This window comes from Chondrus crispus, genomic scaffold (assembly GCF_000350225.1).
Source record: "Chondrus crispus Stackhouse genomic scaffold, scaffold_59, whole genome shotgun sequence".
Taxonomy (NCBI): Eukaryota; Rhodophyta; class Florideophyceae; order Gigartinales; family Gigartinaceae; genus Chondrus; species Chondrus crispus.
Window position 1 is genome coordinate 136,012 of NW_005178559.1, and position 17,024 is coordinate 153,035.

The 17,024-nt window shown below is 50.2% G+C and overlaps 1 protein-coding gene across 1 annotated transcript; it reads right to left on the reverse strand.

Annotated features, from left to right (window-relative positions):
- Positions 1 to 15,722: 15,722 nt before the first annotated feature.
- On the reverse strand, positions 15,723 to 16,961 carry CHC_T00007015001 (hypothetical protein). Its single transcript, XM_005710389.1, has one exon. It carries the CDS (start codon positions 16,959 to 16,961, stop codon positions 15,723 to 15,725), a length of 1,239 nt encoding a protein of 412 aa, XP_005710446.1.
- Between the last annotated feature and the right edge of the window lie 63 nt (positions 16,962 to 17,024).

A 17,024-nucleotide genomic window follows, 5' to 3' on the forward strand; every position in this document is an offset into this window, starting at 1 on the left:
TCCCTTTCCTCCTTGCCCATCAAAGGATAAAAACATTGGTAAACAGACACACTCGTGTCATTTCCTAGGTGCCGTTTTGCGCACGCGCCCTTGGTAGACACTGAGAGCCAACGGCAGACTTGTAGTGCAATAAGCGGCTGCACAGGGGGGTGAAAAGAAATGGAAATGATGGGGTATGACAAGCAAAAGTGGAAATTATTTCACTTTATTATTTTAACTATTAATTTTAATTAGTTGCATATTAGTTATTTAACATCAGATTAGATCTAGGATCTAGCGCCGAGAGCTACTGTAGCGGCTCCGGCGGGGCGATATATACCTTAGCCCTCTGACCACCAAGTCAGTAAAGGTAACCCGAGTTGCCAGAGTTGAATATCGCCTTGGTCGAAGTCCGTCTTTCCCAAGACGCTCTCTTTTACCACAGATTACGTTATCCTTTGCGCTCGGGGGTTCCCTTTTCCTTTTCCTTTATTTCATCTATCCTTTTCTATTTCCATTTCTATCTCTATTTCTATTCCCTTATGTTGTGTTGGTTCCACAGTGCCTGATTGCGATCCGCATTGTGACGACTGGAGTCATCGGGCTCTTGTGTTGGTTCCTTTGTTTGTTGTTGGTGCCATCGGCTTTGGTTGCGACCGGACCGGTGTAGGCGTCTTGGCCATCGGGCGACACGTGGGTGTAGCGCTGCTACTTGTTTACGACTACCGACGGAGGCTGTTGCAACGACGTTTCCCTCGAAGGTCCTGTTGTGTATACAGGACAGTGTTGGTTCCATCGGATACCGGTTGCGACCGTTCCGGTGTCGGTACTTTGCCATTGGGCAGTACGGAGGTGTACCGCTGCTGTGTGTTTGATAATTCCGGACGGGCTGCGTTGCGACGCCCCCGTCGAAGACCTTATCAAGGGTATAAGGTGTACCAGGCGCTCAGCGAGCATTGGATTTACGACCCATCGGGCCCGGCTTCCTAATTACCGCCCCGAACTCGGCGAGCAACTGCCTGTACAAGAATCTACCACCATCCGTCCGGGGGCGGGCCTCTTCCTTTTGCCCCCCCTATCAGGGACTTGAGCTACTGTGGGCCGCAAACCCGCTTAAAGGGAAAGGGAGAATCGGACACTCCGTAGGGCTGTGCCGTCGGCAACTCTTGTTGGCTGTTGTTTGTTGGTTGTGTTGTCGCTGGACCGTTGGACCCTGGTTCCGGCCTGACAGGCACATTGCACTACAAGACTCCCTCCCACACGAGCGCCTGGTAGCGACCTGACACTCGCCGTAGCTCGCCGCTTTCTTTGCGTCAGATTGTATTGACGTCACGCGCCACTTCAGTTTGATCTGTGTCATACGGCAAGTAAAGTGTGCGCAACGTAGATCGGTATAACTAGCGGAGCATCACTAGCATCGCTTTCGAACCATGTGTGTGGGACGGGTCCGGCCGATGTGTGTAAGAACTAGACGACCCGAAGGAATATTCGGCAGAAGTCACAGAGCATACCTCAGCTTGTACACGTGGTGCAAGCCTTACCATGGGTACAGGTGTCGGCGGCGCAGCCAAGTTTAACACTGTACGGACTACTTCCCGATAGGGTGCAGTAGACCAGAAGGAACTACTGTAGAATCGTAGCAAGTAGTGTAATCGTAGTGTCAGCCGGGGGTGTCCCTGCTAGCAGACGTGGGGCACGCTCTCCCCCGAGCACGGGTGGCAGGAGCGCAGCCACGTGTAGAGCTGTGCTTACCACTTCCTGGCCGAGTACAGTAGAGGTACTCTTGTAGTGATGTAAGGTAGAATCGGATCGCCACAGTACTACCGGGCCGCCGGAGGTCGATTGGGCGGTCTACCCCCTGGGGGACGCGTACGCCCAGTGAGCCCTCTCCATTTCCGGTGTCGTAGTTATGCTTGTCCGTTACCAGGACGCATATCTGCCACCCTCGAGAGAGTTTGGTGGTGTTGTTATCTATCGCTACCGTGGACACCCCTTCCGCATCCGACTATTACCGGCACGGAAGTATCCACATTATTACACCATGCCCAAGAATCCCAACATCGCAGACGAGCAGGGCAGATATTCGCGCGACGAGTTTCGCGCGACAACGTCTCTGGCAGGGTCTTGCCGATCTCGGTCTTCGTGACGCCAATTTCTAAAAGACGGCTCTTGCACTGCCCTGCACTCTGACCATCCTCATCCCTCAGCGGATGCCATTGAATGTGTAGATTCGTCAGAGCCGTGCAGAGCTGGGACGTTTGTCGTATTGTGCCTCATCCCAGCGCCACTCATTGGCAATTACAGCCCATAAACCACACATCCTCCCGAAGGATTTTCAACAATGATTTGATCCGAACGTTCGGATCAAATCATTGTTGAAAATAATATAAGTACTTTTATTTCGGTCGGTACGAAGCCCATCTTTCGTCGAAGACCCCTCTTTCGGCTTTTTATTGGGCGTTATTGCCTGATTCATATTTGCGGCCCCCTGGTGTCCCTAATCCATGAGAACGACACACAAAACACTGTACTGCTATGCCGTGGGCCCCACGTCAACAAATTTGTCAGCCTCGGACTCCTTGCTAGACAGCGCTTCCTGATGTCCGACCAAATTATTCCTGAAAATTTTGATATCGGATTCCGAACCGAGCTTGGGCAGCGTACATCCAATAGCTAGACCGTTGAGTAGACGACAGAACTCTGACCTATACCAGTAGAGCTTGTGCTTATTGATAAAGTAAACCTTCGGTTCTTCCTGGATCCCGGCAGGGCGGTCTATGTGTTGAAACTTTACACCCGTAGCAGAATGGGCGAACTTGTAACGCCTGAACGTAGTCCCATCTTTGATCGGACTTCCCCTCCTGTATCTCTTTTCGTACTTCTGCACGGCCAAACTATAAAGTGTGTCATATAAACGGTCAGAAACTCCCAGTATCATGCATACGAGGGTTGGGCCCTTGATATCGAACATCTTCACGTTGAAGTCCCAGGTGTCGGCATGCTTAAAAGTACACAGAAGCATAAAAACACGTCCTGCGGTTTGTGCTGTCGCTTTCGTCCTCGACCGTTTCCAGTCCATTTGCACCTTGTCACTAAGAACACTCCAGATTGCCCAAAATTTGCACAGAGAAAAGTTGGTTATCTCTACCACGGCATCCACGACTCCGGAGTACAAAACACGGCCCAAGGCTGTACAATCCGATTCATCATTATCGGTGTCTGTCTCGGTCTTCTCGTGGTCTCAGACATACATATGAATCTCCTGCTGGCGCTCTGCCCTCTTCTAAGCGACGAGCCTGAGACCCTCAGCCTGTCAGTGCCAATGGAACTAATGGGAGGCGGAGCTGCAGAAGGGGTAAGGAGGTGTGTACCAAGCGGATTCTGCCCGGCAAGGCGAAGCTGAATATTTAATGTCCTACAAGGTGCTCAGAAACTGATATTCTGGGCCAGACTGTGTAGGTGCCATTGTAGGCGCCAAATGGTTTTGGCGCTGGCGGAAAGCCTTCTCCGATGGCGAGCGCGGCAACTAGGGACAACAGGGACCTGGGAACGGTGAGTATTGGTGGCCGTGCTGAAACCCCTGGCAAAATTGGATAGGCTTATCCAGTCTTTTCGTAATAACTTTGTCATTTCAGTACGGAATGAGGTGTGAAGAAATGTGGGCCATATTGGAGCATTTATCATTTAATTTACGACTGCATATGATATTCACATAACGTGATGTTCTTTACGCAAATACTTTGTACGGCCAGGAAATTCTACCTCTACGCATGAACAGTATCATTTGTTAACTGGGCGCTCTAATTAACAATCGACCTGCTCGTAGTGTTGCGTCCCGGTACTTTTGGCTGAAGGTCTATTATCAGGGGTGCCCGACGAGCGCCTACTGTGAAATAATATATGATATGGAGACGCATCTATTTATCTGGTCTCTAGAAGCGGCAGAACGTGCCTCTCTTTATGATACTGTGAGGGCTTAGGTAGTGTATAAGTAGGGCTCACGCATCCGACTGTACTATGGTGCTGGGCCAGAGCTTTGTGTCAAAACGCAGAGCCTCCCTGCGAAACGTTTCCAACTGCACGGATTTTACACGGGCTCGGACGCTCGGTCGTAGACCTGTCTATAGACACTTTAATAAAAATATCTTTTTGTAACTCTTTTATGGAATTTCTTACGGAATCCGACATTAATTAATGGCAGATTTCGATTTCGATTTTTCCTTCCCTTTCTATGGGCCACCCGCAATGTCATTACGCAAGCGATCTCCCTTCTCTCGCCTCTGCAGCGCATTTTTGCTGCTCGCTGCTGCCGCAAGTTCGTTCTGCTCCCCGCAGTAGCGCACCCTCGCTTATCTCCACCGCTACTCGCGCTCGCTGCTGCTGCTGCCGCCGCTCTGCTGCTGCGGTATCGTCGCCACTCTCTGCTACTGCTGCCGCTTTCTGTTACCGCCGCCACTCTCTGCTGCTGCCGCCGCCGCTGCTCTCTTCTGGTGCCGCCGCTCTCTGCTGGTGCCGGCTACGATTGCAGTTGCAGCGCCCCGCTCGCCATTTCGTTGCTGTGGGGATTCGTTCGGCGCATCAACAGTCGCTTTGCATGTAGTGCAAAACTTTCCCGGCTACCAAAGCGAAAAAGGGGAACAACTTGAAGATTTGCGTGGAATTTAGCGGAAAGAATGGTCGTCTATTTAGGTTGTCGTCTGTTTGTCTCTGAGAGTTTGTTGGAAGTGGAGCTGGTGGTTTGTTGGGGCTGAAATGTGGAAGAGATTCTTGTTTCGCCTGAGAGCGGTTGACCCGGGATCTTTTTCCCGGCGACGCGAGGTTGGCAAATAGAACTGTTTGGAGATCCTCTCCGACAGGGAACCCAACCGGTCCCTCGTGGCAGATATCGGTGTCGGCTTTCGGGCCTGGTAATTCCGGGCGTGATGGTCCTTCAGGGGTTTGTGGGCTGGGTAGAAATTGTTTCAACTACCGATGTAGTGGTCGCGCAAGTGCCCAACCAGAGAATACAAACCCTTTAGGCCTTTGTACTGGCTGGCGTGGACGTTTCGTAGAGACCATCGCGCCTACTCTGGTAACGCAGGAGAAGGTTAAAAGCTGAAGCCGTGACCTGACCCGGACAAGCTCCGGGCGTTAGGGGACCTCTTCTACTTTCATGAGCTGCAGGCGCCGACGGTCGGACCCTTATAACGTCAACCGATCTACGATCGACGCACTTGTCAAGCATTTTTGTCGCTGTTGATTTTTCTCTTCCTACACCACCCATCAAACACTAAGTGGTGAAAAAATGCCTCACACCACGCCAGCTGGTGATCAGGCCGGTCTGCCACAAAGCCAACAAGTGGGAGACGATGACCCCGCTCCCCCTGCGTATACATTTATGCGGCGGTTAGCAAGTGATGCCCTTGCAGCTCTAACAAGTGCACAAAAAGGGATTCATATCGTTTATTCGCTTCCCTGAAACTACGCCCGACCTCACCGGTATCCAACTGAAAAGGACGATAGCTGATATGTCTCCACCTGCTTCGCTGTTCCATCAGGAAATATGTGGCCTTCCCACGGTGCATCTAGAGTTGCGAAATGTCCTTGACGCCAAAGGAGCTACCGTAGCGCAACACGCTTCTCATTGAGTGGCCATGACACTAGCCTCCGGATGTTATGAAGAGACAGAGGATACACAAGCCGTAATAGAAATTGCATCTCAAATTGGTGCTGCAGGGCGCCGCCAACGCGCTCATGCTCCCAGCTCTTCCTTTCATAATTAAAAATCACCCGTGCGAAAGACTAGCGGATATTTCAATACCCCGACAGAGAAGGTAGCCGACAACGCCGGTATGCGCATGAAGGAGAATGAGAAAAATTCTCCAGGGACTTGGGCGAGTCCTGGATGGAGTACGTAGACGATTATTTTGAGGTTTGTAGGGACTACAATCACACTCCTCCTCAGCTGCTCCAGGTCCTGCACAGATTACTTCGAGGGGATTCGAACAGGTACTACCTCGAAAAGATCGATAGATATGCGTCCAGTGTCTAGAAATTTATCTAAATGCTCGAGGAATAATATATCTCTCCCGTTCGCAAGACAGGCGTCAAGAACTATTTGAATTTTCTCCGCGTGATTGCTTTCGTCGCAGAAGGGAAAGAAATGTCTGCTGCCCGAACTCTGACATATATACGCCAATATTCAAATTCTCCCGTCAAGCTCCCCGCTCCCATCAAGGAGACGCTCATAAGGTTGAATTACCACGAAATACCGTTGTGGGAATGCCACTGTCCAGCGAACCGCTCATTAGCGTGGCAAACACCAACTCACATTCCAACAATCTCCTCATACCATGAGGTGGAGCTACAACTGCTTAAAGAGTCCAAGATAGCTATAGTTTTTGATCGTGCGGAACTTGATCAAAGGCGAGTTCGCCATGACCGCTCGACTGGCATTTTGCACAATGGCTAGGGCAGGTATTACAACAACTCCCCTTACCCGAGTGAGCCAGACCCGAAAAGTACGCAACGTCGTTTTAGGGGAAGGGCTGTCAGGTCACCTCTACGATTAAGCCGAAACGAAAGTTCAACCCGTTGTCAGTATCCGGTTGCTTTAATTGTGAAGGGAACTACTTGCTAAGGGACTGTAATCTATCGCTCAACACACCTAGGGCAACCACCCGTAAGATGGAATACTACGTAAAGAAGACAGACACAAAGCCAATTGCCGTCCATCATGTCCTCGCCGACCTATGCGAACAACTTGACATTGGATCTGTTCGGGAAATGACTCGGAAGTAGAGACAGAAACGATAGACATGACCATATTTGAAAGAATTATAAGCGGAAATGACACCAAGAAGATGTCAATTCCTCAGAACGTCCCACCGACTCAGGCAATGGTGCTATTAACCATGTTTACGTCACAAGCAAGTCATGGAACGTGACTGTAGGCGACCCCTTTCACGGGATATGCATACATTCGGCCTTTCAAAGGTCTGTCGTTGGTGTTGAGCAAGCCAAGGCGTACTGAAGCTTGTTCAATGTTCCATTCAACCCCTCAAAGTCAAATTGCAGTAACGTTTTCAGCTTTGGGACGCACGAACATCTCGGGCTTGGTTTGCTGACAGTGCGGGTCCCAATAGCACCAACACACTTCACACCGATTCCAGTGCATTAGGGAGATCCATACGATTTCACTGCCGACAATGAAGATCTGTTAAGGTATATTTACACGATAATTGAAAGAATCAGGGGGAAGCCTCCTCAAACACCAGACGGAGTTAGTGATACCGTGCGACAGGATAGATATGTGCCGTTAAGCACCTCAGACATGCTCACAAGAAATGAGATCCCGTCTGTAACGCAAGAACTCATGAAAAATGTCATTGATCAAAGCGACGTCCCTACAAAATCATCTTAGTTCTGACAACGACGTCTTGGAGATTACCTTTTTGCAGTCAGTCCACCTCCCTTCCATGGTCTTACTTCTGTACTTCTGTCGGTCCACCTCCCTTCCATGGCCTTACTTCTGTAAGGCCGTGGAAGGGAAGTGAACCGACTGCAAAAAGGAAACATGGCAGGTAATCTCCAAGACGTCGTTGTCCGACAGCGCAAATGTTCTAAGTGATCGTTTGGTCCTCACTTTTGAGGAACTTTGGTTTCGCAGAAGAATGCGCCAACGCACTGTACGTAGCGCAAGAAATTCACCATCGAGAAAAATCACATATGATCCACAACATTTCAACTCTACTTCAATGTTTGACTCCGATCATTGTGTCGGCATCTGGGATCAAAGGACTTCGCCTCTTCTCTCATGGTATGAGACAAGACTATCTACAAGGCGAGAAAAGACTGACACGGAAGGTGTTTCTCCTCCTAAAATGGCAGATCTCAAGTATTGTGGTCTTTTTGAGGAGGACAGATTCGAAATTCCTAAGCCTAGATATGGTATGACAGACAGTGGACACTACTGGGGAGTCACAGTTGACCGTCATATCAATCATGACTTACGCCTCGTTCCACCTCTCGGCGACCCTCGTTGTCTGTGAAACGAAAAGACAACGACCTTGACGGCCTGCTCGGGATGTACGTCGGAAGTAGTTTTCTTAGTGAAAAGTATGACATGCAAGAACTTAAAGGACTTTTCTGAATACGTTTAACTCAAAAAGAACGAGGTTGGGATAATTTTGAGCTTTTCGGAACCTGTATCGAAATCCATGTAGACGGCTCGTTCTCAGTCACACAGGAAGCTTATGTAAAAAAGCCTAAGCCCATACCAGTGAACACATCATGTGCACGCGTTAGGTACTATTGGTCTGTTCGCGCCTAGATTGGTTTGACAGAATTGAATCTCTGTGACATTAACATAGCCGCACAAGTAATTAAGAAAATTTTCGAGACGTAAAACTGAAATATTTCAATTGCACAGTTAAACATCTGAAAGGGACTCAAAGCAAGTGTTTAACAGGCTCCTCATTGAAGAAGGATCATCATCAAATGAGGTTTTACAATGATGCTTCTTTCGACGAAAAGGAGTATCTTTCGTCGCGACTCGGTTTCATAATTCTGTTATGTGATAGTTCAGATCGTGCTCACATACTAGAGTATTCATGCAGGAAGTCGAAGAGGATGGTCAGGTATATTATTAGAGGAGAAATATACGCCTTTGCTCCCGCCTTTGACCGCGATTTCATCTTGAGACACGATTTAGGTCCGATCTTTACAATGAAGATCCCGCTTCACATGCTCACTGACTCACTTCACTTGTTCGATGTTTGATGTGATACCCAAAGTTTCGTCAACAACTGATAAATGGATCATGGTAGACATAGTCTGAGGTAGGGAATGGTATAACCGACAAGAAATCTCGCACGTAGGTCTTTTCGCGTCGGAACACAACATAGCAGACGGTCTTACAAAGAAGACCCCTAATGTACGACAGAAAGGCCTCACAGTATGAATGTCTTTTGTTTTATACTTTGTATAAACATATTGTTCATGTCCTTCTAAAACGGACCAACTCCTCCTCCCTTTAAAAGGTTGGCATAGAACTACACTGCAGTTCTATGCCACTCTAGAATGAATTGTCAGAGGAGGGGTACAGTACCCAATAGTATTAAAGAGGATGGTCGAGGAGATTGAAAGCGAGGACAGAAACCAATGTATAGAGATTACTGATAGACTGAAAAGACAGTTTATTGTAGTCTAGCATGTAGTGTATCGTTCTAAGTTTCAGATACGATTTCTATAAAAGGGGCAGAGTTCGGACGGGGAAAGCAAAAGGGGGTTGGCACAACCACTCATTAACCCTGAGAGCCACCCAACCCGTAACCCCAAGTGTGTCCAACTTAAGAACCGCTTTGCGAAAACGACTCAACAAAAGTAAGTCACTCTGTTCATTACATTAACCCTGCGCACCGCTAAAACTAACAATGCCCTTGACAAGCTCATGAATATTAGTTATGACCATAAGCCTGCAAAGAAGTGGATTCATCGTATACAGCCAAGTTCTGCCATGCTAAAAGTCGCAGAGTGAACCAATTTTTGATATAGAGGCACATACATTTATCTAGTTGCTGGATGCGTCAGAACTTGTCTTTCTTTATGATATTGTAAGGGGTTGGGTAGTATATAAGTAGGGTTCGCGCTTCGAACTGTAGCTTGGTGCGAGGCCAGAGGTTTGTGTCAGAACGCAGAGCCTCCCTGCGAAACTTGTCCAACTGCACGGACTTCGCACTGGCTTGGACAGTCGGTAGTAGATGTAGCTTAATCACCCCCAGCGAGAGGAGTGTATGCACAGTTCGACCGAGACCCTGGAGGAGGGCGAGAAGACGGGGTGAAGCGGGACACCAGATAACGGCACCGGGCAGCGGGCCCGGGTAGCGTGGTAGAGCGGGAACGGGGAGGACGCCGGTACGCGCGAGCAGTTCGACGCCTCGACGCCCCGGTGCGGTACTGGGTAACGATCCAGTACCGACGGGCGGAGGCGGAGCCGGCTCGTGGGCGTGCCGCGCGCGTCCTCAACCCGCGCCCCGGGCCGCTCTAGGGTAATTAGCGAGCGTCACCTTAGAATAAGCGGGAAGTCGGACCTTGACGGTCGGTGGGTGACAAGTCCGTGCTTGTCCTCCTCCACCGCCGCCGGTCCGCTCCATATTTAATATACAAAACAATCTATAACACTACAGTACCGAAGTACTGTAGTGCACTACTGTAGTACAGATCGGACCGTACTGTAGTACGGTCAGCCATCGAAGCTGACAGTACACGTGTGTGTGTGCGCTTCCGTCCGCGCGGTACACGTGTACAAGTGTGCCCTGTACCGAGGGGTACACGTGGCCACGCGCGGTAGTACTGTAGAGCGTCGGGCTCTACAGTATCGGATCCCGTTGTTGATCTGATCTAACTAAAAAGCCCCAGCGGGGTTATACTACAGTAGACATGTCCATAGGCACTTTAGTAAATATCTCGTTTTGTAATTGTTATCCCTTCCTCTGTATGGTGCCCATATCTGGGCACAAGCAAACAAAAATAAATCGTACCTCTGATTCTGTAGTGAGTTAAGAACTGAAACGTGGGACAGGTACTGCCTACCCCACTGTGAGTGTAAGCAAAAAGGAAAATGCGAATGGTTTGATCACGGCTGAGATATGGTCCTTGTTCGTCACAAAACCAGTACTAAATCTATCCGTTGGGGCAAATATGCAGCATTTGAATATGTACACATGCAGCGCTACTTCTGTTTGGGAGCTTTTCGCAAGCTCTTATGACTGCCAGCATATTGAAAGCCAACTAGCCCTTGAATGCGCAGAGTTACGAAAATGTCTGATGTCGAAGACGACATCCAGCCTAATATCTTAACAACCACGTCAACTCCAACTGATTATGTCGTGCGAAACCAAGTCGGCCTCTACTCCCTTTCAATTAACCACTCTCACACTACAAATGAAACAAACGACCAGGATGCTGAAGAGCCTGAAACGAACCCAATGTGCAGGAAGAAAAAAGACCGGCCCACCTTCGCAACTACAATACTTCAATTTACCCCACTCATTTTTCCAGAATAATCGGGCACTTTCGAAAGGCAAAACGACACTCCGAATTAGAAACACAACTCCAACTCCTCTAAATGTATTTCAGCGTTTCTTCACCATGGGCATTATGGAAATAATCAGTAAGCACACAATTGCATATGCAGATATAAAAAGGTGCAAGCAACGAAAATACTCGAGAGTGACACGACATCACAGTTGTGGAAATAGTAATGTTCTTTGAGATAATACTCTACATGGGTTTGCATGGATAGTCCGCTGTCGAGGATTACTGGAGCAAAGATAAAAGGGGACCACACCACCGCATTTCTAAACGAATGAGCTTGCTCCAGTTTCAACAAATTAAACGGTACATTCACGTGTGTGATCCTCTCGGAGACAATGGAAGCTCATTTTCAGTAATAAGCTGGAGCCCCTTTTCAGTCACGTAAGAGACACTACAAAAGAAACTTTGGACTCCAGGCTGCCGTGTCTCTGTGGACGACATGATGGATACATGAATAGGGAGATCTGCAGAAACCGTGAGGGTCAAGAACAAATCTATCTGGAAAGGATTTTGTAGCATAATCGCGAAGGTGACTATTTACTGCTGGGGGCGGCTACTGTACACTCATGACACGTTTTACAGCGCGTGCGCGCGCGGCTGTAAGTACGAGCTTGCTGCTCGCTGTGTACGTGTACAGCGGGGCGATCCGGAATAACGCGCGCGAGCTTACCGTGTAAGCCACTAGATAGATACTGTAGTATGTTATGATAGATTATTTACTTCTATATTAAACGACAGGGCGATTGGCGGCGGAGGGAGGACAAGGACAAGCACGGGCTTGGTACCAGATCCTCCGCCGAAGGCCTAACCCCATCTGCTTATTCTTAACGTTCTCTTAACGCGAGCGCGTTAACTAGAAACTAACGCGGGTAGCGGTCGCAAACGTACGCGCGCGAGCCAGGATCCGCCTCCGCCCGTCGGTGCTAGAACGTTAACTAGCGCCGCCCCGGGGCGTCGAGCGCGTCGAACCGCTCTTCCGTGTACTGTGTTCGTGTCCGCTCCCCACCGCTCTACCACGCTACCACCGCCCGCGTTCTTTTCTGGTGTGTGTGTTTTTGTCCTTTCTCGCGTTCACAGGTCTTCGAAGAACCACAGCTAAACCCCCAACGCAACTGGGGTTTATGCTACAGATTTAAGATATGGTCACTATGTGAACAAGGTTTTGTTTTTGATTTTTTCTCATTCGAAAAGGTTCAAATGGAAGGGCCTAGAGCAATATTGTGGAACATTGATGTAATCTTCGGCAGTGGTTTCTACACTATCAGAGAGTTTGTCCAGGGGCGATGTGCATTCAAAAAAGACGTATCAATATACATTGATAATCTATTCTCGAGCGTAGCGGTGTTCAAAATGTTAATAGGGCAACGGGTTGGATGCATTGGAAGCACAAGGTCTAAAACTTGTGGGGATTCAGCTGTTCTAAACGTAAGAGGCTGTGAAAGTGAAAAATGTAGTAGGATACAATCGGGTCTGTTGTCGTCAACGGAGTCAAGTGCATATGTTGGATTGATAACGGGGCAGTTTTATTGCCTTCATCTGTACACAAGGTGGGCTCAGACCAACCAGTTGTTCATATGAGGAGAAGACCAAGGCTCACTTCAACAAATGGTAGGAAGGTTTGAAGCGTTTTTGGTGAACTTTCAACAAAAGAACTCCCAACGCCCCTTGCTATTGATGAATACAATGCCAATATGAACGGTGTTGACATTGCCGATCAGTTACGTTCAAACTATTGCACCCATGTGCGTGGAAGGAGAACGGGGCTACCAATGCTTTACTGGCTTTTAGACACAAGTGTGACAAACCCATTCATAATACTCTGTTATCTAGTTGGGCAGGAGTGGTTAAAGGATGGTGCTCACAAGAAATTTGGGGAAGACTTATGCTAGTCTTTAATCGAACTGGCATGTCGCATAAAAGAACAGACTGCAGTGGTGCAAAGTAAAGTGTGGGGTAATCGGAACCCTAAGAAGACAAGGCGTACAAGTTATTCTGTCACAACCAGGTCTTTACGTTTGTCGAGACTTGTTTTACACATTCCTCGGAGTGTATCGAAAGCAAATGACCGACAGAGGTGTGCGCGTTGTGCATTACTCTTCCAAAAGGAAGGGAAGCCGACAAACAGAGCCCCTCAATCTTACATATTTTGCTCTGGTTGTGGGGAAGATTGTTTCTTGTGCATCACAAAATACCGGAACTGTTTTGAGAAATTTCACATCGTGCAAGATATATCCACTCTTGGGTGACTGACACTTGCTGACACAGGTGATGACGGCTAGCAGTGATGACAGTCTCTTTACTCTTTATGCAAAAGATTGCGCTGCAGCCACTGAAACCACTCTCGAAGCTTAAATATGAAGCAAATTGTCAGTTAATTAACAACTGTGGTCCTTACTTAGAAATTATGCTAAAATCAAGGCGTCAACATTTTTGCACCGGGCCATTTCAGTGCCCACATTTGTGCACTACAGTATTGCCTGCATGAGAGGGATAAGGAATTCCTCACGAAATTCCACACCTATCAAGCTATTAGGCCTTACAGTGTAACAGCTGTAAAGGGTGGGGGGTTCGCGGTCTTTGCAGTGTAGCAAGCCTGCCACACTGGGTGCATCCAGAAATTGCCACTCCATCACTCCAATACAGTATGATAAATGTCGAAAAATGCAACTATGCCACCACTGCGCTACTCAGCCCGCCAAACCTGAGCGCGGCTGCCGTATTCCGTCTTACACCATTTCCCCGCCTTCTCGCTTTCCTTGACTTCAACACATGCCAACATCATGCCAAACACCACTCCTCTCCCAATTATTGCGACGTTGTTCGCGCCCATGGCTTCCCGTCAAGTCCCATCTGGTGCCGAGGTCATCCTTGACCTCGTCGATCAAGATTTACACGTTGTAACCCCGCCCCCGACCCCCGCCACGCCCAACCCAGTCACACCAACCGCAGCCACGGGACCCCCGAGACCCACACATGCCACATCCACCCCGCCGCCAACATTCCGCACACGGTTTGCCACCTCAAAGCATGCCGCACCAGCCCGCGCCCCGACGAATGCAAGGTCGCACTAGCCCCAATCCCTACGGATGTCCCACCAGGCCTCCATTCTGCCGATTGTTTTCGAGAAGAGCTGCTGAAAGCTTCATTTCGGCAAATGTAGGCCAGCGGATTGCAAAATCAGTTCGCTCTTGTTTGCGAACAACGCGCATCAGCACCTCTAAGCTGTAGTCTAACCATACACTTACGCTGGAGGATACAATTCCAAAAATAGGGCACATATTGTAGACTGTTCCTTTTGTTTTAATGTACCATAACGCCAGACCGAGCAAATCAATGCTGTTAAGGAAAGGCTTACGTCCTCTCGTCTTTACACCGTTTCTGTATGGGCTCCCAAAATTGAACCCAACGCGCTCAGACTCAAAGAATGGCATAGTACGCTGTAAAATGATGGCCTTTGTGAAGTTTGTCGCGAGGAGAAAGTCATCGTCGATGCCGCATGACAAAATTTGATTCCATGCCGTTGTCAGCCTGGTGTACACCTGTCGGATCAATGCCGCTCGGCGATACTGAGGGGGCTTTCGGGATCTTCGTTTTCTCCCGTTTATCCTTCTCCTTCGAAGAACCCTCCATGTGAGGGAAACAGCAGCAACAGATGCTGCTGCTGTTGCGAGCACTGCGAGTTCTTCGAGAGCTTGTGTGCGTTTTGGGCTGGCCATCATAGGATATGGGCAATTTTGGGTCGTCCGTGTTGATCCTGAGAGCAGGAAGGGGATCAACTCCCCACAAAATGTTATCATATTGCAGAGTGGCGGAGTGCAAGGACCCCTCGGGGGTCCTTGCACTTCAGCAGAAGTGGTGGGGCGCCCACTACATTTCCAGCCCAGCGGAGGCCTGTGATTGGCCAAAAAGTGTCGCAGTGTTGGAGTGGCAATTTCTGGATGCACCCACTGCAAAGACCGCGATCCTTTCCACGCCTACACGTGTCAGGGACCCCGTAATCTCGCTCCGTCGCGCTTCCCCCGCATCTGCGTTCCGTGACCTCAATTCGCACGCCCGCCACCTTCCAATCTCCCTCCCCATTCCGCAATCTCCGCCCCCGTCAAGCGCTCGATTCCCCGCTCCCCTCCGCGCGCCCGATCGCCCGCGCTCCGCTTGCCCCATCCCCCCCACACGAAAATGGCCTGCTCCGCCTTCGCCCCGTCGCTGTGGACGCCCGGCCGCTCCGCGCAGACCCTTCGATCGCCGGCATCCACGCGGACATCGCCACGCACGTATCGGGCAGCAGGCGCCCCGTCTGCAAGGCCTCGCGTGCAGCGCCCGCAGATGATAGCACCTCCTCCGGTTGCCGCTTCGCTCCCTCTCCTTGTATCGCGTCTGATCGCTACCAGCGCTGATATCGGCCCCTTCACAAACGTCAACATCGAAAGCGCCGGCCTCGTCGCCGCCATCGCCGGGGGCAGTCTTGTGGCTGCGATCATCGCAGTCGTGATTACGCGGTTCTGATGGGCGAGGCTGGACTGCAGCAGAGTTTGTGGAGACTTGGATGCGGGGCCGCCTCGGTCGAGGATGAGGTGAGGTCGGAATTGAGTGGTGTCTGAAGACACACGTTGGCGTGGGGTTGCTTTTTTTTTCTTTTTTCTCGGTTTTCCTTGTTTTTGATCTGCACGCTACAATAAGGCCGGGACGACAGGGAGAAAAGGTCTAAGCAAAAGGTAAAAGACTATGGTGACGAGGGCGGAAACTGGCAGGGTGATTCCCCATGAGGCTGCAATAGACATCAAGACTTTGTTGTTGATGGCTTTTCGGTCTCCGTTGGAAATACCGATGGCGACGATACATCCGATGAGGGTGTGGGTTGTGGACACGGGTAGACCGAGTTCCGAGGCGATGAGAACGGTCATTGCTGTGCTAAGTTCGACGGAAAATCCCATGGTCGGTCGCAGTTTGGTAATCTTTGTACCTACAGTCTCCATGACGGGCCTTCCGAATAAAGCGAGCCCAGTTGATATACCTAGCCCTCCCAAAACTAGCACCCACATGGGGATGCTGACCATGCTTCCGATGCGGCCGTTGTTGACCCACATTGAATACATGGCTGCGAACGGCCCAATGGCATTAGATACGTCATTTGAGCCGTGCGAAAAAGATAGCAAACAGGCGGTGACGACCTGTAGGACTTTGAATATGCGCTCTACGTCTTCCTGTTGCTCGACAACGGAAAGTTGGCCTCCGACCATACCTGCACCGGGGCCGCCACTACCACCGCCGCCGGCACCGGCACCGCTACCACTACTCGGGGATTGTGGAGCCAAGGTTCCATCGGTATTGACACCAAACTTGTTGGGTATGTACTGCTTGGAATGTACGGCGGTGGCCAAGGCGCCAGATATGCCAGCACAGGCCAGAGACAGTGCCAAGGCAATGTAAAGGACGTGGTCAGGAGTCAAAGCTGCGAAACGTGCGCCTTTGCCCAAGACGAAGAGGGTGAGAATAAAGGATGCAGCGCCTGCCAAAATGGGCAAAAACTTTCGGGTGGCAGCCGCGGGTCTCTTTGCGTTAATAATGGTGATAGAAATGAGCTTGTACAGGGATGTGGCGACAACGGCGCCAATGAGCGGGCTAAGAAACCAGCTAGCGACGATGCGCTGCACGGCGGCGTCGTTGATGCCCCAGCCGGAAACAATGGCGAGACCGATAAGCGCGCCGACGACCGAGTGCGTGGAGGAGACGGGTAGGCCGAAGTTGGTAGCGATGACCATCCATGCGGTGCAGCCGACGAGGACGGCGAGCATGCCGAGCATGTACGAGAGCGGGGCCGTGAGGGCGGCGGCGCCGACGGCGACGACGCCGGAGGAGATGGTCTTCGTGACGGTGCTGCCGAACAGGACGGCGCCGGCAAACTCCATGACCGCGCCGATGCACAGCGCGGTGGAGACGTTGATGGCGCCCGTGCCCACGGCGGTGCCCAG